The sequence below is a fragment of the Salmo salar genome, chromosome 16 (assembly GCF_965601325.2).
Source record: "Salmo salar chromosome 16, fSalSal1, whole genome shotgun sequence".
NCBI lineage: Eukaryota > Metazoa > Chordata > Actinopteri > Salmoniformes > Salmonidae > Salmo > Salmo salar.
Genome location: NC_138306.1, coordinates 71,398,083 through 71,423,913, shown reverse-complemented (window position 1 = coordinate 71,423,913; position 25,831 = coordinate 71,398,083). Strand labels below are relative to the sequence as shown.

The 25,831-nt window shown below is 42.7% G+C and overlaps 2 protein-coding genes across 2 annotated transcripts; both read right to left on the bottom strand.

Moving 5' to 3' along the window:
• Window positions 1-6,814: 6,814 nt before the first annotated feature.
• Window positions 6,815-9,407, bottom strand: LOC145861128 (uncharacterized). The gene is made up of 3 exons (XM_082962863.1): window positions 9,166-9,407; window positions 8,095-8,205; window positions 6,815-7,711 (listed from the first exon to the last, which is right to left on the bottom strand). Exons 1-3 carry the CDS (start codon window positions 9,323-9,325, stop codon window positions 7,680-7,682), a joined length of 303 nt encoding a protein of 100 aa, XP_082818989.1. The 5' UTR covers window positions 9,326-9,407; the 3' UTR covers window positions 6,815-7,679.
• A 1,068-nt stretch (window positions 9,408-10,475) lies between these two features.
• On the bottom strand, window positions 10,476-24,589 carry LOC106574406 (ribose-phosphate pyrophosphokinase 2). Its single transcript, XM_014150277.3, has 7 exons — window positions 24,271-24,589; window positions 18,547-18,730; window positions 14,010-14,108; window positions 13,632-13,756; window positions 13,183-13,356; window positions 12,396-12,555; window positions 10,476-12,131 (listed from the first exon to the last, which is right to left on the bottom strand). Exons 1-7 carry the CDS (start codon window positions 24,390-24,392, stop codon window positions 12,039-12,041), a joined length of 957 nt encoding a protein of 318 aa, XP_014005752.1. The 5' UTR covers window positions 24,393-24,589; the 3' UTR covers window positions 10,476-12,038.
• Between the last annotated feature and the right edge of the window lie 1,242 nt (window positions 24,590-25,831).

Sequence of the window (25,831 nt, the reverse complement as noted above, 5' to 3'; positions counted from 1 at the left end):
GTTCAAAGGAATATTCAATGTCTGCTTTTTTTTTACCCATCTACCAATAGGTGCAATTCTTTGTGAGGATTTGGAAAACCTCCCTGGTCTTTGTGTTTGAATCTGTGTTTCAAATGCACTGCTCGACTGAGGGACCTAACAAATAATTGTATGTGTGGGGTACAGGAGTCTTACATCGTTGGGACGAGGGCTGGTAATTAACCAGAGCTCTCTCTCTCTATCCTTCTCAGGCCCTACTGTGACAATATAATTAATACTGTGACTCCACAGTCGCACTGCAAACCCAACACCAGTCACAGTCTCACAGAGACAGAGACAAATCTGAAAGTGAATAGAGCTGCATTGTCTCAGAGGAAGAAGAAGGGAGAAATGGCCCAGATATCTCTATGGTTTGAGGCATGAACACACACACACATGCATGGGGGCACACACAGGCACACACTTGTTTTTAGCGTGTCGGGCACAGTTTCCTGCTCAGTGGAAATGTCATCACTGTCACTCACTGCAGTTATAAAGAGAGATTGTCAATGTTTACACCTCCCACCTCTTAACGAAGAGTGGAGGAACAACGCAGGCAGGCAGGCAACGCAGGCAGGCAGACGTTGCTAAATGCGACTTTTACACTTGAATGCGGAACATGAGACTTGATCACATACACACGTTTACACGGAGAGGCACAGAAATACTGTACAGAAGGACAGACAGACACGAGGGGGGGGGGGGGTCAACATCTTTGAATCAACATCTTTGAGTCGATAACTACTGTCAGCAGCACCAGCATGCCACTTCAAATCAAATCACCGTGAGTCGATCTGCCATGGGTGGATTGATGCTGTGCATAGCCGTGCTGTCCAAGCAGCGCCCATCGATTCCCCCTCTACTTCGGCTAACGCATTACAGTACAGACATGGAATGGAGAACAGTCAACACCACTAGCCATCATTGATCTCCAGCCTACTGGGGCTAGTCTAATAGAGTAGGGTGTAGTCTACAGGAGCGCGGTACATAGTTTGGCAGCAATCTCTTTACTATAGCCAACAATATAGTACCACACCCAGCATGTAGAGACAAGGGCAGACCCATTTCTCCCCGACTTGTTCTGCAGAGACAAGCATTGACACACCTTTGTTTCTTGGGGCAGTGCAGAGAAAACAGAACATATCTCTTATCTATGAGACCAGAGCCAAGTCAAGATACAACTGATTGCAGAGATGAAGATGTCGGTCATGGCTCCTGCTTAAGGCCAGGACATGGTTTTAAAAAATGACATGACATTCGATGAGGAAGACACAGACAACCAATGACACGGTGACGGATACGAGATTGATAAGCGATTGTATCACGTAGCAAAGCAACAAGGGTAATACATGCTGACAACAGTGAAGCTACAATTTCCCAACTGCATTGTAAGGGGTTGTATAGCCTTGCCTCCCTTTTTTTTGCGCTAATTCACATGATGAAAATACCTATCACCTGGCAAGACAAGGATTCCTGACAGATCCCTGCAGTCCACATGTCTTCAAAGGGTGTATGAAGTCACTTCCTGTGATTGCAAACAAACACGACCTTCGACCCCATGATGGCATCATACATACTGTAGCTCTTATCAAGGCCTTACAGCTCAATCACAACCTATATGAAAGAGACATGTTAAGCATGAAACAGTGATGTTGTAATACAGGTAACAGTCGCTCTAGACAAGTAGGCATAGGTCTTGAAGAGTGCAGAACAGTTCACACTGTATCTTGGCAGATGGATACATGAGCTACTGTCAGGTCTTTGGACGAATGCAGTGTAGTTACACATCAGAGTCATTACTGATACATACTACTGGGCATACTACTGTTTGCTCAGACATCCTGTCTGGGTGGGGCGATAAGAAGATAAAGGCCTCAGACAAATCAAATCAAAGTTAATTGGTCGCGTACACAGATTTGCGCAGGTGCAGCGAAATGCTTGTGTTTCTAGCTCCAACAGTGCAGTAAATACTTAGCAACAATAATAATAACAATACATTAAAAAAAAAACGATACACACATAACCCCAAAAAAGACAAAAATATAAGTTATATAGGACAAGCCATGACTAGAATACAGAATATACATACAGTGCCTTCAGAAAGTATTCACACCCCTTGACTTTTCCCAAACATTGTGATTGTTTGCCACTGGCCTACTCACAATACCCCATAATGTCAAAGTGGAAATATGTATTTCAAAGTTTTTACAAATTCCTTAAAAATTCAAATATGAAATGTCTTGAGTCAATAAGTATTCACCACTTTTGTTATGGCCTAAATACATTCAGGTTTAAAAATGTGCTTACCAAGTCACATAATAAGTTGCATGGACTCGCAATAAATTGTGTTTAACTAGATTTTTTAAATGACTACCTCATCTCTGTACCCCACATATACAATTATCTGTAATGTCCCTCAGTTGAGCAGTGAATTTCAAACACAAATTCAACCACAAAGACCAGATTCAACCTAGAAAAAAAGGGCACATATTGGTAGATGGGTAAAAAAAAAGAAAGCAGATATTGAATAACCCTTTGAACATGGTGCTGTAGATGTTCTAGAAGGTAGGCAGTGTGCCCCCAGTGATGCGCTGGGATGACCGCACCACCCTCTGGAGAGCCCTACTGTTGCGGATTGTGCAATTGCCGTACCGGCGGTGATACAGCCCGACAGGATGCTCTCAATGGTGCATCTGTAGAAGTTTGTGAGGGTCTTAGGGGCCAAGCCAAATTTCTTCTGCCTCTTGTCTGTGTGGTTGTCAGTGATGTGCACGCAGAGGAACTTGAAGCTTTTGACCCTCTCCACTGGGATCTCACCTTTTCCCTGTAGGCTGTCTGATTGTTTTTGGTAATCAGGCCTACCACTGTTGTGCCGTGAGAAAACTTGATGACTGAGTTGGAGACGTGCCTTGCCACGCAGTCATGGGTGAACAGGGTGTACAGGATGGGGCTGAGCACTCACCCCTGTGGGAGTGGTGCTGCCTACCATCCTGTCAGGAAGTCCAGGACCCAGTTGCACAGGTAGGGGTTCAGACCCAGGGACCTAAACTAGGTGATGATTTGTGAGGGCACTATGGTGTTGAAGGCTTAGCTGTAGTCAATAAACCACATTCTTACATAGGTATTTCTCTTGTCCAGGTGGGATAGGGCAGTTTGCAGTGCAATGGCGATTGGTTCGTCGGTGGATCTGTTGGGGCGATGTGCAAATTGTAGTGGGTCTAGGGTGTCGGGTAAGGTGGAGGTGATATGATCATTAACTAGCCTTTCAAAGCACTTGATGACAGAAGTGAGTGCTCCGGTGCGACAGTAATTTAGTTTAGTTGCCTTTGCTTTCTTGGGTACAGGAACAATACAGTGGGGACAACAGACTGGGATATGGAGAGATTGAATATGTCCATAAACACTCCAGCCAGCTGGTCTGCACATGCTCTGAGGACGTAGCTTGGGATGCCGTCTCGGCCGTCAGCCTTGCATAGGGTTAACACGCATAAATGACTCACGTCGGCCACAGAGAACAAGAGCACACAGTCCTCGTGAGCATCGAGGGCCCTCTTCGGCGGCTCGACGTTGTTTTCTTCGAAGTGGAAGCAGGTGTTTAACTCGTCCGGGAGCAAGGCATCGGTGTGGCTGGCTTTTCCTTTATAGTCCCTGTCACAGACGTCTTGTGTTGTCTTTGGGGAGAAAGAAATCAAGCATCCATGAATAATCATTGTAAGGTTGAAAACAGATTGTTTGTTATTTTTCATTATCTCATTGGAGCATATCAATGCTGGTAAACACAAATCAGCCAAATATTTCACAATGATATGGCATAGTTGAACACATTTTATTGCAGACCATCTACAATCATCTTCTGTAGCCTACATACCATCTACAGTCCCCAATAAGTAGCTATGCCTACCTATGGCACAACAACACTACTCTTGAGAGAGAGCAGCAGGTGCTGTTCGCTTGTGCTGCCGAGCATCGACACCCACTCTCACACCCATCTTCATTTATCTATTTAGCGCCCAGAGCCCCGGACATTAAAGAGCACTAACCCTGTGCAACCGCATGTGAAGAGCTAACCGGCCTCCCATTGGCCTCTGCAGGGTGTCTGCAGCCAGGGAAGGAATGATTTTACAGGTACCATTAATGAATCAATCTATCAATCCATCAATGAATATGGCCATCGCTCTATCTATGCCCAGTTTCAAACAATAGATGACTTCTGTGGAACTGGACCCATGGAGGCGGTCACAGATTTCAAAATCCACAGTGGAGAGAGGGATGAATATAAGAGATGGAATGAGCTCGTTCTAGATGGGTGCCCTAAATGTTTGTCTGTGTATTTCGTTCTCGCAGAACTCTTTAAATGAACAATATGGGATATTTCCTGCTGTTCAATGATAATTTCAATGAAAGATATAGGACTACCCTACCCATTGACTGCCATTGGAATGAAACGTAAAGTCCAGATTTTGGCTTTAAAATGGGTAGAAAGAACAATAAAGGTTTTTCTATTTAGACTGCAAACCCATGGAAAGTTCATGGTAGGACACTGTGATCATCCACAACAAGCATCAGAGTAATAAACCAGGAAGTGACTCTGCAGCAGTTCCATGCAGCTGTTACCATGGGTTATGGGGTAGGTCATCCCTGCCCCGTCCTCAGTCACCCCGGTGACACATCTGACCCGATGTACAGCCCTGTCCCCTTTCCTCCCCCACCTCATTATGCACGGCCCAAATGCACATAGGCATATCACATATGCACATACTAAGACGCAAGATATGAGTCACCACACTATTGGATTGCTAATATTATTTAGAGATTATTATACAGTACATTCATCTTGGTAAATAACATCCTTCAATACGGTTGGTCAGTTGGTGACTACGAACGAGAGAGGAGAGAGAGAGAGAGAGAGAGAAAGAGAGACAGAGACAGGGAGAGAGACAGAGAGAAAGAGAGGCAGAGACAGAGAGAGAGACAGAGACAGAGAGAGAGAGAGAGAGAGAGCAGAGAGAGAGAGACAGAGAGAAAGAGAGAGAGAGCGAGAAAGAGAGTTAGTTAGTTAGTTATGGGGTTAATCCAGGGAGGTCATGGTGCCCATGCATGTGAGCAGAGTGAGGCGTGAGAATGAGGCTATGGCCCTGGCCTACTCTCTCTCTCGGACTGTCTCAGGAGTCCTCAGCCTTGTCCAGCGCGGGCAGCAGATTAATGCCTTATTAAGAGTAACTGATTTAACATCAATCTACTTACACTGACATGTGATTATCCTACTGTTCGGTCTTGTGCATCTTTTGTGGACACTGCAGGCCGGAATGAGGACTGGATTGAAATCCTTATACAGTACTCGGTGTTCTTTCTCTTTTCACCAGCACATGGCCGATGGACAGAAATGCCAACAGAGTAGACTGCAGTATTCATCTCAAGATTTCCTTTAGTTTCAGTCATCGTAATTGATTGCAGTCGCAACATACAATACGAACAGTGTCATCATTAAAGGCCCAATCCGCAACTTGTCTTTTTTATACTGATAAGGAAGTGAAGTGGAACAGGCCTGGCTTGTGTATGGATGGAGGTGAGTATGTTTGTCATCTGTCTGTCCATCTCCAGGAAGTGGAGTGTCTGATGTCACGATAATACTATTAGGCTTTGCAGGCGAACACTAATTCAAGCTGAAAGGAGTTGGGCTGAATAAATCCCCAACTTAGAGAGAGGCAACACCCTATTGACCCCACTGAGGACAAAGAACTGCTAACTCATACAAAATCTAATTGAGAGGTGAATCTTACTGATGTTTATCATGAGCTTATTATATTTCTTTGAACGTTTAAAAATAGTTTTCTGTCAAGAAAACTGTGCCACTGAAATGTGTACATCCACACACACTTGTTCACATGGCTTACAAATAAATACTCTATGAATGTGTCTTTCCTGAATAACAGTAGATATGAACGCAACCACTCTTTTTTTCACTCAACTCTGTCTACAATGCCTGAGCTGATACTGAATGCGTGTGATAATCCATGCTGAGTGTGAAACGTCTTATTCCCCAATAAACACGGCATAAAAGGCCTTAATCATCAGCGTGCCCATGGATCTTTCTGGAAATAGAATACTGCATTCTTAATTGAAATGTCCTGGATATGCCTTTAAAAAGGGAAAATTTACTAAAAAACTATCTTTAAAAATATATCTATGTTTTATTCCACTGTTGATACAGTCCCAAATGTTTTGCATGTCAGCAGTCAAGTTTTCCAGATATAGGATTTTCAAGAAGCAAAGTGTCACCTGCCACATCATCATGATGATGATGCATTTTGGAAATTTGACTGCTGACATGATCAAAATGTTGGGACTGTATCAACAGTGGACTAATGAGTAAAATACCCAAAGATGTTGGGGCCGCAGGTAACCTAGTGGTTAAAGCGTTGGGCCAGTAACCGAAAGGTTGTTGGATCGAATCCCCGAGCTGTCAAAGTAAAAAATGTGTTGTTCTGCTCCCTGAACAAGGTTGTTAACCTGTTTCCTAGTGGGCTGTCATTGTAAATAACAATTTGTTTTTAACTGACTTGCCTAGTTAAATTTGTTAAAAAAAATACATTAATCAAAATATTGTGGATTTTCCCAGTGCAAACAGCCTCATAGCCTTGCAGGTTCAAGGGTCATCGCCCATGGGTCAGGTAGAGCACTAAATGTGGGTTACAGTCGGTAGACCAGAGTATTGGCCTTAGTTGACACATACAGAACGTGGGTGGTCCACTAAGTAAAAAAAATGCATGGATAAAGAAAGCATGTCGCAATTCACTTCATAGAAACAAATATTTTTTTTATTACAACATTTCACTGTTTCCATTATTGGTAATGGTATGTGGTAGATTAACATGACTGTTGGGACTTTAGAAAACTCCAAATAATTTGATCGACTGCAGAACACATGGAATTCATTTCCAGTAATGATCTTTTTTCCTTACAATATTAAACAAATCAGAGACAGGGTGCAACACAAAAAGCTATCCCAAATCACATCGATAAAAAAGGTCAACGTACAATAAACGTTCTAAAAACATCAACGTAAATAAAGTCCACACGAGTATCTTCCAAGACTAGATGGATTCTGTTTTTTCATCCTTGGTTGGATAAAAAAAATATCTGACAGAAAACTTGTATTAACCAATGGGTATGTTAATCATATTACCAGTGTAAAAACAAAAAAAGGTTGTGCATTTTTCCGAAACTAAAATATAAAAAGCCGGACACGGTTGGGGCGTGAGTTACCAGGTCGACAAGAGGCCACACAGGAAATTGGATGTCGAACGAGGGATGTAACTTCCTAGATCCAAGGCCACGCCTCCATCCTGTAGCCCTCTCTACCCCGTGTTGATGTTTGGACACCACACCCGACAACTTTGGGACCGTCCACCGTTCCGCCCCTGGTTGGTTGGTAGTACTTCCTCATTCCTGGCTTGGCTAGGCGAGGGCCTGCTCCTCTATTGGTCGAGGTGGTAGGAGGGGCGGGGTCAGCGCCTGGACATGGATGGTCATCCATCGCAGTGCAGCTTTGTGTTGTTGGTGGGGGTTTTTCTTGACAAGTTATACAGCTAAAAAGAAGTGAGTGAAAAGAAGGCAATGCAGGAGGAGGGGGTGTACAGTGCATGACAGAGGGATGGTCTTCACGACGACGCCTGCTTCTCCTGTTCAATGGCTGGGAGAGAGACAGAGAGACAAAAGAACAGTGATGAGAATCTCACTGGCAACACCCTTGAGGCATAAATGGGCTTTCACTTAGCCTAGGCCTATCATGTCTACTGTAGCTTAGCTTAGACACACAATGTTAATATTGAAAAGGTAGGACTATATTCTACAGGAGTACCAGTAGGCCTACAGTACAGTAGCCTTCTTATGATGCATCCCGCTGGGCAGACATTGGTTCAAAGGAATTTCATTGAAATAACGTGGAATTAACGTTGATTTAACCAGTGTGTGCCCAGTGGGATAGGTCTATTAAAAAATAATAATAATAATTAATATAGTATTCATGTGTCATATCATAATGTCAGACTATTGCATAAATGTCTGTATCCTTACTTTCTTTAGTCGGCAGCGGATTCTTCTCCTGCGTCTCGGTCTTTTTCAGCTTGGTCTTGTCGAAGCTGGCGACCTCCTCGAGATTTGGCTTGTCAGACATGATTGCGAAGTCTGTCAAAACGAGAAGCATTGTTTTAATTAAACATATGCGCAGACAACACAACACTGCAGCCACAATAGCTTTTCCTCAAGTGCGCAACTAGGGACGTGACCAAAACGTGTAAGTAGCGCGCCTGCATTCTTTTGTTCGCCTCAAGCAGAGCCTGGTGCAAATTGCCTCACATCCCGTTACCCAGTTCAGGGACCATGTCACACACAGGGGCACAAAACCGCACCCCACAATGAATGGCGCCTAATATTCCCCAAAATGAACATTTACATAACAATACGCGTTCCCATGCTGAGAACGCCGAAAAGAGAAAAAGCGGTTGGCCACAAATAACCAACTATGCGTTCAAATCAACGGCTAAAGGTATAAAGATACTGTATATTATATGTATTTTTAGTTTTAAAATATTTGTCTACAATGCTGATCATACTTTAATTCCACGTGTATGGTCTAAGACTCGCCTCTCCCTTGGGCAGCGCAATCTGGAGAACCACCGCCCAGATCCGCTTTACCTTCGAAGATAGGCTCCCAAATTGTACCGCGACTCCCTCAATTAGGCCCATTCATGACTATACGTGTCATAACATACTATCTAAAGGAACATTTCAAATGTTATTACGCATGACTTAGACAATTGACTGTAGCCTATCGCCACCACAAAGAATCTGAACAAAGGATATGGATTGATATGGCTAGTGTTACACAGCGAAACTCAAATAGAACACGTATCCACTCGTTTCTATTTACTAGTTAGATGTTTCTTAAAAAAAAAAAAAAAAAGTTGCATCCATCCAATCATCTTTATAGTCGCATCTTTTGTCCTTGGCATGGTACAGGTTAGAATGTTCTCGCAATGATACATTCATGTTAGTTACACTATTATGGCAGCATTTCAGAAAATATCATGTATCTTATTTTTATATGACCAATACCATAAAGTTAATATGAATATCAGTGCTTACCAAAGTTGGACTGATTGACTAATGGTACTTCTCCAGGCTTTGCGTCGCAGCAGTGTGTCCCGCCTTTGCGCAGGCATTGTACATATACTGAGCGATATGCAAATGAGCCTGACGTCATCATACAGCTCCCATCCAGGAGCGATTTGGAAATGAAATACATGCTATATTAAAATTAGATTACATTTGAACCTCATTTTTCAACGGCGGGAATTTGAACAAATTATGCAGACGTGATACGTGCCCAAAATTTCACAAATGTGTTTTTAATCACTTTATTCAGCGAGTTTCAGGCACCACAGAGAGAAGTATGCACAACACGCCACCTGTCGGAAAATGGAGGTATGTACCACATACTGTATTTATCACCATTATCATGTGACTTTTTCTTACACCCTTTTGATTTCTAAAAGAGCAAAAAACATGTCCCTTCTATTAACTCGGTTTGGCAAGTAGTCATATGGTCTCTATGAACAAACGCATAGGATTATTCCCACTGGCAAATTGTATCTATTGTTTGTTACTATTAAGACGTTTGAGTTGTTATAAGTGCTATTAGATAGTGATGTCTTATTTTCTCTTGATGATCCTTTGTGAAGTATGTTATGGTTACGTGACAGTTTGGCCTGGTTCAGATTAAATACCTAATAAGCACGTGGATGTCAACTATGGATGTTTTCAGCCACTATCCACCACTAAGGAATCAAAAATGACAGTCCTCATGTCTACTGAGAAACTGTTGCCAACTCCCCATACAGAACGTGACAAGGCAGTAATAAGGCACCCCCCCACCGTCAGGGTAGTAGGCCTACACATATATGATATACTATATATGGCTGTAGCCATCAGCCACACCATCCAGCATCCCCCTTCAAGGGGGCCCCTTGTTGGCAGTTGTCTCAGTCTGAGCCTAGACAACGATATTCGTCCTGGTTGGTCCTTGGATGGGAGTCCAGGGCAAAGCGTCTCAGACAAGGAGTGCTGATCTAGGACCAGTTTAGCCTTTTAGATCACAATGAATAAGATTACATAGTCAAGGAACACCTGATCCTAGATGGTGGTTGGGCGGTGGTGTTGCATGGCCAGTTTAGTGAACTCACCTTTCTAAAGACCTGTGATTGACAAACATTCATTCAACCAGGGTCCTTCCTTACTTTCACATGACACTGCCACCGGATTATGGTGCTATGAGTAACTCACATCTTCCAATGGGATCACCCCCCCCCATAGGGAAAATAACAGTGTACTGTCGATAACAATTCATCTGAGGATCCTCAGTAACCAAAGGTCAAAGAAAAGAAGACAAGTCAGCATTATGTAATGTCATTGTCAGTTTATTGTTAATGAAAACCCTGGTGGTGTAAAAAACGTGTGGCTGCCTATCCGCCAGCAGTTTTCAACCAATCCGCTAATTCATTCTGAAGACTGCCTTTGGCGCACACTCACCGTACAACAGGAGAAAATGAACGCAGAGGAGTTACACTCGTACATTATAACTTTCTTAAACATTTGAAGAAAAAAAAAAAATACACTCAAGACATGAGGAAAGTAGAACTTTGAAGTTCATGACCTTTTGGGTGTGGGTTGTTCGACCAATCACCCTTTGACAAGATGGATAAACTTGATATACGGAGGTACTGTCCCCAGTTTTTCCAAGTTATCGGATTAAATGCATATAAATGGAGCGGGTGTATCATTGACTTGAATGTGGATACCCGTTCTATTCATTTAATCCTATCCGATTACCGAAATCTGAAAATAACTTTTGAAAAACTGGGCAGCAGGAGATTAGTAGTGGTGTTGGGAGTTTTAGTAAATGAGCAATTTCAAGATTGTAATAAAATCAGAAATACGAAGGTGAGCATGAGGCCCTGCAATGACACCAGTCCGTCACAAGAGGGAGTGCGCCATCAGGTGCATACTAAATGAAGGAAACTAAAATGGCAAATCAGATTTGGCCTTGTTACGTGGCACTAACGAAATAATGTTTTAACTAGAATGCCAGAAAATGTGGAAATGCTTACAACTGTCTCCCTCATATCTCAAATTGAATTCTATGATACAATATTGGGACTTTGAGACAATGCTAGATGCTTAAACATTATGTAGGTATCTGCTGGCTGAACAAATACAGCCTCTACTCTGGATCTTTTTGATAAAAAAAAAAAAACTTCACTTAAAGTTCCACACTAACCAAATGTTGCTGTTTAAAGAAATGTAAAAGAAAAAAAAAGGAAATAAATCAGCTGTTGATGACTAAACAACCCTGGGTGGCATTGATTAGCACACACTGCAGCAAAACATTTCACAACAGAAAATGAAGACAGGCATTTATTGTACAGATAGTCCCTCCCTGTTTGCTATCGTTTTGAGTCGAGTGAATAGGACCCTGGTATTTCGTAATCGGCGTGTATTGATGAAACAAAGGTGCATCTAAAACCAACAGTATTGCAGATTCTCAAGTGACATGACAATGGAATGCTTTCATTTATAGTGAAATGTAAGAAAAATGGAGGTACAACAAACAGGAACATCGTTAGGCAATGGACCTTTGGTTAAAATGACAGCCAGATCCCTTGGGTGGCATGGCTGGCAAAGCATGATATTGAAACAAACACAGTAAGGAAATCTTAACATGGTAATACGCATAAATAGAAACTTGCTGGTCTCAAAGAGGAGGTGATACTCTTTCTTGGGTCTCCAGACGGAACAACGGAGCTGGGAAAGTGGGCGTGGCCTTTAGGAATCGGTCACGTGTAATTGGCCCAAACCGTCAGAGTTTAAGGACTTCCGGGAGGGTGTGGTCATTGAAGGTGCGAGCTGATTGGAGCATGAGGAGAGAAACGGCCGCTGTGCCCTCTGCTCGTGGCCATCCTTTACAAGGGCACGTGGCTGAAGAGGTAGGACACCGACTCGCCGTTGTGGGTTCTCCTGATCGCCTCGGCCAGGATCATGGCTATATCTATGATCTGGTGGAGACCATTGAAATACAACATAATATATACATCTCTATGGCAGACCGCCATCAACCAGTGCCTCAGGTCAGGTAACCTATAGGGCAGCCAATCAATCCTGGTTGGAATGGTTAGCTCTAACAGCAGCTAGCTACAGTTTCGAGACATGGGAGAGGCAAAATGCTGCATGTATCAACAAAGGGATTCCTCAAACCTCATTGGCTAAAAGGTACCAGGACGTGTAAGTAAACAGGAAGTGCCCATTTGGACAGTGGGTACCTGGATCTTTGGGCACGACTTCATCTTCTCCTCCTGGGGGATGGTGTTGGTGACCACCACGGCCTCGAAGGGAGCATCGTTGATACGCGCGATGGCCGGACCGGAAAATATGCCGTGCGTGAGGATAGCATAGACCTTGATCGCACCGGCATCAATCAATCTAGAGAGATATGAGTGGTGTAATATAAAATAAAAAAAATGTGACGGTAATATGGAAACTGCGTTTGAAAGTCATAAAATAATGCATATGAGCAAAGTAGAAAAATTAAATATGCACAAGCATCAAATAGAAGAGTGAAATGTTGAAGCGTTTCAGAGAGACAGTGAAACGGGAGCCATGGTTGAAACCGGAACAAACGATAATGACTTCCAGGTTTTTTCCCCCTTTTCTCTATGTCCAAACAGTAAAATAAAAATAGCAGAAAACTTGCTTTAAAAACAGCTACGTTTTGTAACTGCAGCAAACAGGAGGGCTTCTACATTTGGCCAAGCCCCCCATTTTGATGCAGAAAAAACCCTGAGTGGATTTTGAGTCTCCATATCACTTCTCACCCTCTACACAATCTCTCATTAGGTTTGATACAATGGTTCATTCAGGTCAATAACCAATACGGTGATTTGAGATCAACGGATGCTCAACAGATGAGCCTACACAGCAACCATCTATAAATACTGACCTGTATTGACACCACAAGCCAAACACAAATAAACTAGATCAAGGCCATGGTAGAGTAACTTTGGGGATATTAGGAGCTGTGTGAGTGTATATACACGTGTGGTTGCTCACTTCTCAGCAGCTTTGCAGATGGTACCGCATGTGTCGGCCATGTCGTCGACCAAGATGGCCACGCGGTCCTTCACGTCTCCGACCAGGACCATGCGGTCCACCTCGTTGGCCTTCTTCCTCTCCTTGTGGATGAGGGCAAACTCCACATTCAGACGGTCAGCGATGGAGGTCACTCTGGACACAGGAATTTAAAACAAAGAGATGAGAAATGAGATGTGCATGTCAGCACTCAGCTGAAATAGCATCTCATTCACATGACCTCCAGAAAGTCTAGTGTAACTCATCTCCAAGATGGACCAGTACAAAGAAACACCAATGAAAAGGTTAAACACAAGGGAGAGATGAACAGGTCCAAACATTTGACTTTCCCCATAGCTTTTCCACATTGAAGTCCTCAGGACCAGCCGTATCTGGTTCATGTGACCCTGCCACATTGAATTGTTTATTACCGTTTGGCTCCTCCAGCGTCAGGGGACACAATGCAGCTGTTCTTCCACTCTGGAATGTTCTCCCGGATCCATTGGAGGACCGCGGGCTCTGCATACAGGTTGTCCACGGCGATGTCGAAGAATCCCTACAGAGAGATCAGGGAAAAAAAAGTTTAAAACATTTCCCCTTTAACATGATAATATACAGCCTCTCCGATTAGCCTAATATTGAGAAAAAAAAACATAGCGACAACCCCAGACTTCACTGCAATAACTTGGAATGAAACTAACGACTACTACTAGTCGTTTCAATTCAATATAACTTCATTTAAAATCGACAGGGGAAACTGCACCCTGCGACTGCACTGCTGTGACGGTGATGTGTTAGACGCTGCCTACCTGGATCTGCGAGGCGTGGAGGTCCATTGTGATGATGTGGTCGGCGCCGGCTACAGACAGCATGTTGGCCACCAGCTTGGCTGAGATAGGAGCACGACTCTGGGACACAGAGGGAGTTACAGGCTCTTTCAAATGAAGCACACAATGTTATTATTCGGCGTGGCAACAATTGTAGTACTACAGTAAAATGCCCTGGATTTAAATAACTAGTCCAAGTCTAAATCCTCTGCTCCTCCACAAGGAACACAATCCAGGCCAGGTGACGGACAACAGGCGATGGTTGGCTACAGGTTGTGGCGTGTTCAACACAGACACCTTGGTCTTCTGCGGTTAATGCACACACAGCCCTCTGTAGCCAAATGGCAGCACAAGGTGACTGTAGAGACTCTGGTTTCAGGGGACAAATCACAACTCACAGGTTACTTTATCTACAAACACACAAGTTCAACTCTGGCAAGACGCTTGTTTCAACATCTATTTTGTTCTAGGTCACATTCCACAGTGCCATGAATTGATTTAACATGCCTCAGGGAAAAGACAACAGCGATAGGCCTACATGTGGAATTGAACATCGATCATTTGGTAGAAGCAAACATACCCCGTCTAAATCCTTCTTGTATTGAACTTTGATTTACAAACATAAGTAAACCCTCTGAAATCTGTTATGTCCTGTTCTAGAACTTGTAGTTCCGAGTGTTTGTATAGGCTACAGATGTATTTCGCAACTCATCCTCCAGTAACCCCTACAGCACACATTTTTGTTGTAGGCCCAGACGAGCACACCTGATGCAACTAATCAAGCCCTCAATGAGTTGAATCAGGGTTTCGACTAGATGGGATGCCCCTAATGTCAGAAGCGACTTTTCAAAACAGGTTAGGAACACTGAAGGTTAGGAAAAGGGTTAGCTAAATTGCAAAAATTCGATAACGTGACCTCAAATATACAAGTTATGACGTCACTGACATTAGCAGGATCCCTGCTAGACATGACCTTGAACCAGTTAAGTCAGCCCGGGGCTACAACAAAAATGTGTGCTGTTGGGGGTACACGGGAGGACTGGAGCAGGGCTACAGTATGCCACTACATTAGAGGGGCCTTTGAGTTCTGGCATGTTACACCTTCATGTTAGAAAACATAGGGCTCCCGAGTGGCACAGCCTGGTTCAAAACCAGGCTGTATCACATCCGGCCCGTGATTGGGAGTCCCATAGGGCGGCGCACAATTGGCCCAGCGTCGCCCGGAGTAGGCCGTCATTGTAAATAAGAATTTGTTCGACTGACTTGCCTAGTTAAATAAAGGTTAAATATGCACCAAAACGTTAGAGATCTCGTGCTTAGGGTCTCATGATAGTAACTGGTGCTTGATACACTGTCTTTGGGGAGAAAGAGGGAGAAACGGTGGAATATAGGATAGGCCTCAGAACAAGTGTGGCTTGCTACATGAGGAAACTGTTGTTACTTTATTAACTGAAACAGGGTGTGACAATCATTTACCAGATAAGCAGTAGTCTGAACCTTTTCTCCCCTCTTGGAATGCCTGCCGTCACCTTTCAGTTAAGTAACATTAGCACAAACTGTTAATGAGAATTGGGCCTAATTGTTGTCAGGTGATGAACCATGCTCCGATTCAAACCTACAGCTATATATTTGGGAGCCGCTGTATTTTTCGTATGGTTTTTGTGTAGTAACACATTAGTTATTGGATGACATTCACATTTGAAGAATCTCAATGTAGCTACCCTTTGCCTTGATGACAGCTTTGTACACTCTTGGCATTCTCTCAACCAGCTTCACCTGGAATGCTTTTCCAACAGTCTTGGAGTTCCCACATATGCTGAGCACTTGTTGGCTGCTTTTCCTTCACTCTGCGGTCCAACTCATCCTAAACCACCTCAACTGGGTTGAGGTCGGGTGATTGTGGAGGCCAGGACATTGATGCAGCACTCCATTACTCTCCTTGGTCAAATATCCCTTACACAGCCTGGAGGTGTGGTGGGTCACTGTCCTGTTAAAAAACAAATTATTGTCCCACTAAGCGTAAACAAGATGGGATGGCATATTGCTGCAGAATGCTGTGGTAGCCATGCTGGTTAAGTGTGCATTGAATTCTAAATAAATCAGTGTCACCAGCAAAGCACCCCCACACCACCTCCATGCTTCACGGTGGGAACAATACATGCAGAGATCATCCGTTCACCTACTCTGAGTCTCACAAAAACACAGTGGTTGGAACCAAAAATCTAAATTTAGGGCAGATTTCCACTGGTCGAATGTCCATTGCTTGTGTTTCTTGGCCCAAGCAAGTCTCTTCTTAGTAGTGGTTTCTTTGCAGCAATTCGACCATGAAGGCCTGATTCACGCAGTCTCCTCTGAACAGTTGATTTTGAGATGTGTCCGTTACTTGAACTCTGAAGATTTATTCAGTCCTCATGAGACCCAGTTTCATCATAGTGCTTGATGGTTTTTGCAACTGCACTTGAAGAAACTTTCGAAGTTCGACATTTTCCGGATTGACTGACCTTCATGTCTTAACCTGTTATGGCTAGGGGGCAGTATTTTCACGGGTGGATAAAAAACGTACCCGATTTAATCTGGTTACCACTCCTACCCAGTAACTAGAATATGCATATACTTATTACATATGGATAGAAAACACCCTAAAGTTTCTAAAACTGTTTGAATGGTGTCTGTGAGTATAACAGAACTCATTTGGCAGGCAAAAAACTGAGAAGGTTTCATGCAGGAAGTGGCCTGTCTGACAAGGTGTCGTTCTTCTTGTCTATGTTTATTGAAGAGTGAGGATCTTAGCTGTCCCGTGACACTTCCTACGGCTGCCATAGGGTCTCAGAAGGCGGTAAAAAGCTGAATCGTGGCTTTGCAGGCTCTGGCTGAAAAAAAGTAGCGCGTTTGGGTAGTGGCTGGTTACAGTACTGTGAGACTCAGGCTCGTGCCCGCGTCGACCGAAAGCTTTGTTTACTTTCCTCTGTTTAGCTAAATGGACATTCCTGGTCGGAATATTATCGCTTTTTTTACGAGAAAAATGGCATAAAAATTGATTTTAAACAGCGGTTGACATGCTTCGAAGTACGGTAATGGAATATTTAGATTTTTTTTGTCACGAATTGCGCCATGCGCGCGACCCTTATTTACCCTTTCAGATAGTGTCTGGAACGCACGAACAAAACGCCGCAATTTGGATATAACGATGGATTATTTTGGACCAAACCAACATTTGTTATTGAAGTAGCAGTCCTGGGAGTGCATTCTGACGAAGACAACAAAAGGTAATCAAACTTTTATAATAGTAAATCTGATTTTGGTGAAGGCTAAACCTGCCGGGTGTCTAAATAGCTAGCCCGTGATGCCTGGGCTATGTACTTACAATATTGCAAAATGTGCTTTCACCAAAAAGCTATTTTAAAATCAGACATATCGAGTGCATAGAGGAGTTCTGTATCTATAATTCGTAAAATAATTGTTATGCTTTTTGTGAACATTTATCGTGAGTAATTTAGTAAATTATTAGCAAATTCCTCCGGAAGTTTGCGGGGGGTATGCTAGTTCTGAACGTCACATGCTAATGTAAAAAGCTGTTTTTTGATATAAATATGAACTTGATTGAACAAAACATGTATTGTATAACATAATGTCCTAGGTGTGTCATCTGATGAAGATCATCAAAGGTTAGTGCTGCATTTAGCTGTCTTCTGGGTTTTTGTGACATTATATGCTAGCTTGAAAAATGGGTGTCTGATTATTTCTGGCTTGGTACTCTGCTGACATAATCTAATGTTTTGCTTTCGCTGTAAAGCCTTTTTGAAATCGGACAGTGTGGTTAGATAAAGGAGAGTCTTGTCTTTAAAATGCTGTGAAATAGTCATATGTTTGAAAAATTGAAGTTTTTGTATTTTTGAGGAATTTGTAATTCGCACCACGCCTATCATTGGATATTGGAGCAGGTGTTCCGCTAGCGGAACGTCTAGATGTAAGAGGTTAAAGTGCTGGACTGTCGTTTCTCTTTTCTTATGAGCTGTTCTTGCCATAATATGGACTTGGTCTTTTACCAAATAGGGCTATCGCCTGTATACCACCCCTACCTTGTCACAACAACGGATGAAGGAAATCAATTCCACCATTTAACTTTTATCAAGGCACACCGGTTAATTGAAATTAATTCCAGGTGACTACCTCATGAAGCTGGTTAAGAGAATGCCAAGAGTGTGCAAACCTGTCATCAAGGCAAAGGGTGGCTACTTTGAAGAATCTCAAATATATTTTGATTTGTTTAACACTTTTTTGGTAACTACATGATTCCATATGTTATTTCATAGTTTGATGTCTTCACTATTACTCTACAATATAGAAAATAGTACAAATAAAGAAAAACCCTTGAACGAGTAGGTGTGTCCAAACTTTTGACTGGTACTGTAAATATGCTACTGTAAATATGCTACGTTTCGCACTACATACGGAACACCACAGTGAATCATAGTAGTGACTTATTTGTGCCTGGGAGCAGCCCGGCAGGTAGGCTTACCTTATCTTTTTTATCCTGTCGGGCGTAGGGGAAGCAGGGGATGACGGCGGTGACGCGGGACGACGAGGCGATCTTGCACGCGTTGATCATGATCAGCAGCTCCATCAGGTTGTCGTTGATCTCCCCGCAGCCGCTCTGCACAATGTAGACGTCCTCGCCGCGCACGCTCTCCCCGATCTCCACGCTGACCAAGAGAAGCGGCATTATTATTTAGTGTCATCTTAAGGAAAGTATGAGGATCATAATTCTTACCACCACCATGGAACCTCTCACTCACCTCCACACTGAGGTAGAGAAGATCATCCCTTCCTCCTCATCACCCTGCTCTTATCGCTCTACACCTATAGCTCCTATACCCTGACGGAGAAGGCTGATCATAATCTTCTCACCAAGGACCTTTATCAACTAGGCCATCTCCCCTCCCCCTACAAGGTATGCGAAGAAAAAAGGGCAACTGCTACTCACTCATGAAAGATACTGCACCAAGAATCACTTTCCAACAACACAGTATCATAACTGCACGCCAAAAGCAGAGGACTGATGGAGGTCTGGTGCAGTAAATTGGAGTGATCAGAGCGAGCTTAACGTTGACTAACTAGCCTCACATGAGAACTCATTTGAAAGTGTGTGTGGAAAAGCAGACTTCCGGGAATCAGTGTACACACACACCATCTCTCCACAAGTTGCAGGCATCAAAACAAGTAAAAAAAAGAAACGTCAAACATTCCAGACAGGACAACCCCCTTTCCCTGCCTCCGCTGGAGTCATGTGCTCACATCTGACCAAGAGAGGCAATTAACGCAACAGCCGGTCTACCTATCTGAACCACCCAGAAGAGGAGGCACGAGGGAATCTGTGTTCTAAGGGGAGAGCGTAAGCAAGACGTGAGGAGACACGAGACCAACCGCTACTGTACAGACTAGGACTGTCGCAGAGTATAAAAAAAAGTGAAAGTGTTCTTTCGACCAATCAATTGGTTTTAAACATGTATTTTTCCATATATAGGCACACCCCAAGTTAATAAAATCAGTATGCACTGAACTTGTCTGATGCTTTAAGCGCACTGTTTGATGAAATAATTAAGACACAAGATAACCAGTTGGGGAAAAAAAAAACTGTTCCTGACCCCCCTCCTCCCGCTGCTGTCCTTCGCAGATTATGTTGCTGGTAATAGGCTACACAATAGGCCTGGTTGTAACTATATTTGAGAAGTAAAAATTAAGAATCATGTTGTTAAACCTGCAACATTTTGTCTTAAGTAGGCCTAAGAAGAGTATCAAGTATTTACCGTGTGTACCGGTAGATAAGTCTTAAGCTACAATTACGCTCCTTTGCTTGTACAGTCTGAATGTGCCATCCCCGCGGCCTAGTCGCTAGCTAGCACAATATGGTAACGTTAGCGAGCTAGCAAAACATTTGGCAATAGGCTGGCACTGGCAGTATTATGGAGAGTGCATTCAATTGTTTATTTGTCATCTTGCTACATAGTTATCTAGCTGTGGGACACTGCACTAACTCAGCAGCTAACACAGGCAGCTGTTTCATGGAAACTAGCTAATCTATTGTCTAACGTTATTAGCTACAGTGGTTAGCTAGCTTAGAGAAGTATTTACTGTTGTGTGCATTCCGTCTGTGCACTTAGGTAGCTACCATCCCATAGCCTACATTGCATATGAAGTAGAGATCGACCGATTAATCGGCATGGCCGATTAATTAGGGCCATTTTCAAGTTTTCATAACAATCGGTAATTGGCATTTTTGGACGCCGATTACATTGACCTCCACGAGTAGACTGCGTCGCAGGCTGACCACCTGTTACGCAAGTGCAGCAAGGAGCCAAGGTAAGGTGCTAGCTAGCATTAAACTTATCTTAGAAAAAACAATTCTTATAATCACTAGTTAACTACACATGGTTGATCATATTACTAGTTTAACTAGCTTGTCCTGCGTTGCAAATAATCAATGGGGTGCCTGTTAATTTATCATCGAATCACAACCTACTTCGCCAAACGGGTGATGATTTAACAAGCACATTCACGAAAAAAGCACTGTTAATGTACCAATGTACCTAACCATAAACATCAATGCCTTTCTTAAAATCAATATACAAGTATATTTTTTTTAAACCTGCATATTTAGTTAAAATAAATTAATGTTAGCAGGCAATATTAACTAGGGAAATTGTGTCACTTCTCTTGCGTTCAGTGTAAGCAGAGTCAGGGTATATGCAGCCGTTTGGGCCGCCTGGCTCGTTGCGAACTGTGTGAAGACCCATTTCTTCCTAACAAAAACCGTAATTAATTTGCCAGAATTGTACATAATTATGACATAACATTGAAGGTTGTGCAATGTAACAGCAATATTTAGACTTAGGGTGGCCACCCATTCAATAAAATATGGAACGGTTCCGTAATTCACTGAAAGAATAAACGTTTGGTTTTCTAAATGATAGTTTCCGGATTCGACCATATTAATGACCTAAGGCTCGCATTTCTGTGTGTTTATTATATCATAATTAAGTCTATGATTTGATAGAGTAGTCTGACTGAGCAGTGGTAGGCAGCAGCAGGCTCGTAAGCATACATTCAAACAGCACTTTCCTGCATTTGCCAGCAGCTCTTCGCAATGCTTGAAGCACAGCGCTGTTTATGACTTCATGCCTATCAACTCCCGAGATTAGCCCGGCAATAGTATAGTGCCTATAAGAACATCCAATAGTCAAAGGTATATCAAATACAAACGGTTTAGAGAGAAATAGTCCTATAATAACTACAACCTAAAACTTATTAACTGGGACTATTGAAAAGTCATGTTAAGAGGAACCACCAGCTTTCATATGTTCTGAGCAAGGAACTTAAACTTTAGCTTTTTTTTTTACTTTCTTCTCCATCACTGTGTTTTTGCTTTATTTAAACCAAATTGAACATGTTTCATTATTTATTTGAGACTAAATTGATTTTTATTTATGTATTATATTAAGTTAAAATAAAAGTGTTCATTCAGTGTTGTTGTAATTGTCATTATTACAAATAAATAAATATGTATATAAAAATTGGTTGATTAAAAATCGGTATCGGCTTTTTTGGTCCTCCAATAATCGGTCGACCTCTAATATGAAGTGTGACTGGCTCATCCATGGATGTACGGAGAAAATGCCCTCATTTTTTCCCCTTTTTTGTTAGCTCCCCCACGCAGGGGTTTGTGCTCTCTGATTGGCTCAAAGTCAAATTGAGGGCCACTGACAAGCATTGCGATTCTAGAAGTAGAATCAGTAGGTTCGTCGTTACAGGTTCTGTTCTTGCAAGAGAAGGAACGGCCTCCCACTGTGATAAATACCTATCGGCAGTGAGATTCTTGGTGCGTTTCATCATTTTTATTCATTTAACTAGGCAAGTCCGTCAAGAACAAATTCTTATTTACAATGACAGCATCCTGCGGGGACTGGGGTTGGGATGAATAAATAAATAAATAAATATATATATATATATATATATGACAACACATATCACGACAAGTGACACCACAACATAAAGAGAGACCTAAGACAACACCACAGCATGGTAGCAACACAACAGCAACACAACATGGTAGCAACACAAAACATGGTACAAACATTGGGCACAGACAACAGCACCAAGGGCAAGAAGGTAGAGATGACAATACATCACACGAAGCAGTCACAAATGTCAGTAAGAGTGTCCATGATTGAGTCTTTGAATGAAGAGATGGAGATAGAACTGTCCAGTTTCAGTGTTTGTTGCAGCTCGTTCCAGTCGATAGCTGCAGCGAACTGAAAAGACGAGCGACCCAGGGATGTGTACGCTTTGGGGACCTTTAACAGAATATGACTTGCAGAACGGGTGTTGAATGTGGAGGATGAGGGTTGCAGTAGATATCTCAGATAGGGGGGAGTGAGGCCTAAGAGGGTTTTATAAATAAGCATCAACCAGAGGGTCTTGCGACGAGTATACAGTGATGACCAGTTTACAGAAGAGTATAGAGTGCAGCGATGTGTCCTATAAGGAGCATTGGTGGCAAATCTGATGGCTGAATGGTAAAGAACATCTAGCAGCACGAGAGCACCCTTACCTGCCAATCTATAAAATCACATCTCCGTAATCTAGCATGGGTAGGATGGTCATCTGAATCAGGGTTAGTTTGGCAGCTGGGGGAAAGAGGGGCGTTTACGATAAAGGAAACCATGTCTAGATTTAACCTTAGCTTTGCTATGTGCTGAGTGAAGGACAGTGTACCGTCTAGACTTACTCCCAAGTACTTGTATGAGGTGACTACCTCAAGCTCTAAACCCTCAGAGGTAGTAATCACACCGGTGTGGAGAGGGGCATTCTTCTTACCAAACCACAAATCCTTTGTTTTGGAGGTGTTCAGAACGAGGTTAGAGGCAGAGAAAGCTTTGGCGTAGAGTATTTAACACAAAATCCAGGGAGGGGCCAGCTGAGTATAAGACTATCTATGCTCTGCAATGATCTTAACACTTATTAATACTATGTCCTTGCTCCCACTTTTTGTCCTTGCAAGGAGGACATCCCACAATAAGATCATATTTATCAGTGTCCCACTATCAGGTCAATCTTTCTCCAAAAGTATCCACAAATTCTAATGCCGATTATTGTATTAATATAGCTGACAAAACCATTATTGCACATAGGGGACAAGTAATGTAGCTAGGCTAAATCAATAGGAGACCTTAGCTCACCTTGGTTCATGGGGCAGTGCAGTGAACTCACACCCATTGCATCATATTGCAAGTAATGTAACGTCAACATGCACCAGCGCAGGTTTATGTAGTTACCATGTCTACTGAACAATTAGGTCAGTTTGCTTACTCGCTGGAAATGAACCTAGATTAAGTGCATGACATCATTTAGGCTAAAATGGAACTGAGGGTGGCAGCAGGGCAAACAATTATAGCAATAATTCAGATAAGGAAAATGTATAAATGAAAAACATTTTATATTTGAGTCATTTTAGCAGAGGCTCATATTGCACCTGTAAATTGCTCTGTATTAGGGTTAAGTGCATGACATAATGTCGGCGGAGATGGAACCAGGGGTGGCAGCAGGGCAAACAATTATAGCAACAATTCGGATAAAAAACGTATGTGTTTTAGCAGAGGCTCTTATCCAGAGCGACTAAAAGTACAATTAGGGCACATCGACCCATTTTTCACTTAGTCGGTTAGGGGATTCAAACAGCCGGCTTTTTGGTTGCTGGCCCAACACTCTTACCCACTAGGCTACCTGCACAGTTATCACTCAGTTTTTTTCATTACATTTTGTAGCTACAACGTTTGCATACTGAACGTGGCCTTGTTCTCCGTTGGTTCTGTTTACACGAACTGTTGACTATTATCAAGTCACGTGAGTCTTTTCGCAAACTAGTTAGCATGTTGTATCTTTCAAAGTTACGACTGAACAATGAACACCAGCATGCGCGACCATGGGATTACATAACTAGATATAACTAACTAGCCAATTTAGGGGTTGATGTAATAACGTCAGCAAACTAGCGTTATTCAGTGACGTTCGCATAGCTGGCAAACTTACTACTCCTGCGCACATGTGCATGCATGACCCAGGCTGCAGTAAGTTAACATACAGCACCAGCGAGCTTGCTAGGCTAGCTCAGCTAACGCAGTTGGCAAGTTAGCTAATCATGCACGTATCTAAAGACAGACGAGAAATGCGTAAAAAATAAACCTACCATGTTTCTTGGTTGGAGAATTTCTTCGTTATCACTTTCCCCAATTCCAGTCCGAGGCGATCAGCCACTTTTTGTGATAGGTCTTGGTGGGAGCTCCCGCTGAAAAGCACGATGTTCGGCATGTCCTAAATATTTCTGTGCAATTTGGTTATGCGAGTAGGAGATTTTTGATGCAACAATTATCCCTCAAGGGGCAAGTTAGCTAACAAGTTAACTTATTATCGCTGTAGCCCACGCATAGCAGATCAGCACGAGAGGAGACCTAAAACTGAAAAGGATACGAGAATCGTGTTTGCATGGTAGAGCGGAAATGCCGCTTCCTAATTCTTCTTCTTCTTTTTCTTCTTCTTCTTCTTCTTATTTGGGATTGTTTTGGCGGCTCGCATCCGATTTCAGGTGCATGCACTGCCACCTACGGTACTGGAGTATGAGGCTATTCACGGCGTACCGACATCAAATTATTTGTGATACACTATTATACTGTTGGGGAAAAGGAAAATTTATCCTACCAACCATTAGCCCTCAATAAAATGATTAAAAAAACACCACCCTATTCCACTATTTACCCTATCAACTCTTACTCAACACCCCCTGCAACCTTGCAAACCCAAGTATTTCTCTGTGGCTGCCATCCTCTTCCTCATTGGACAAAATCGATACCTTTCATCTTAGGTGGGTTTTTTCTGCGGTTGGCATCCAACATTATGGTCCATGCTATTTGGAAGACCAAAACTCCAACCCACCAAAACAGGCTGACATTTCAGGCAGTCTTTTCAAACAGCTTTTACACTAAAATGACATTATCATAATTTTCACAATTTCACAGTATTATTCCAACCTCATACTGTGGAAATATATATAAAACCGGAAAAAAAGTGTTTTGTCTGCACTGGGCCTTAAAAAAAAGATAATGTATTTGCTTGTCCTGCCTCACATACATCAGGCCTACTATGACTGACTAACACCTCAATCACACCGACAGCGTCATTGCATTTTGGTACACCAGAAGTACATTCAATTCCAAGTAACGCTGCGTTTGCCTCGCAGCTTTGCGTTGCAGAGGCATTTGCAGTGCGTTCTGTGTGGAGCATATGTTGGATTTATCAAACGTGTGCGTCAAACTGTATGCGTAGACGGCTTGACAGAAATGGTGGCAGAAGGTGAGAGTTGAACTTTTGTTGCACACATATCCCGATGATACTGCGTACTATTTTGAGCAATGACACTATTGGTGTGATCAAGGCATAGTAGTTACACGTACTGTTGGTTTGAAAAGCACATTGGCCAGAGAGTCGGAAAGGAATGGTCCCTTACAGATTGTGGTCTTTCAAAATGTCCTCACAGTCTCCCCCTTTACCCTTTAAGGCCTTTGGATCTGTGTGTTTTAACTTGATTTAACTCTGAGATTGTAGTCAGATGATACCTCAAGTGCCTCTTTTATCCACACACAGAAACCTTTGTCAACGCCTTGAGGATACACTCCCTCTTACTATGCTCACATGAGAAGCATCACGCTAGGAAAGAAGGGCCTCCTGTTCACTTGAAATTAATAGATTGTTTA

Bases quoted from the DNA above. Each gene is read 5' to 3' on its own strand.
- LOC145861128 (XM_082962863.1), bottom strand. From the start codon at position 9,325: ATGTATTTCATTTCCAAATCGCTCCTGGATGGGAGCTGTATGATGACG. The intron at 8,206-9,165 runs GTAAGCACTGAT...TCGTTTTGACAG, and splicing joins AGTCAATCAGTCCAACTTTG to ACTTCGCAATCATGTCTGAC. The intron at 7,712-8,094 runs GTAAGGATACAG...TCTCTCTCCCAG, and splicing joins TCCGCTGCCGACTAAAGAAA to CCATTGAACAGGAGAAGCAG.
- LOC106574406 (XM_014150277.3), bottom strand. From the start codon at position 24,392: ATGCCGAACATCGTGCTTTTCAGCGGGAGCTCCCACCAAGACCTATCA. The intron at 12,556-13,182 runs GTGAGCAACCAC...ATATCTCTCTAG, and splicing joins ATCTGCAAAGCTGCTGAGAA to ATTGATTGATGCCGGTGCGA. The intron at 12,132-12,395 runs GTACCCACTGTC...GGTCTCCACCAG, and splicing joins AGTCGTGCCCAAAGATCCAG to ATCATAGATATAGCCATGAT.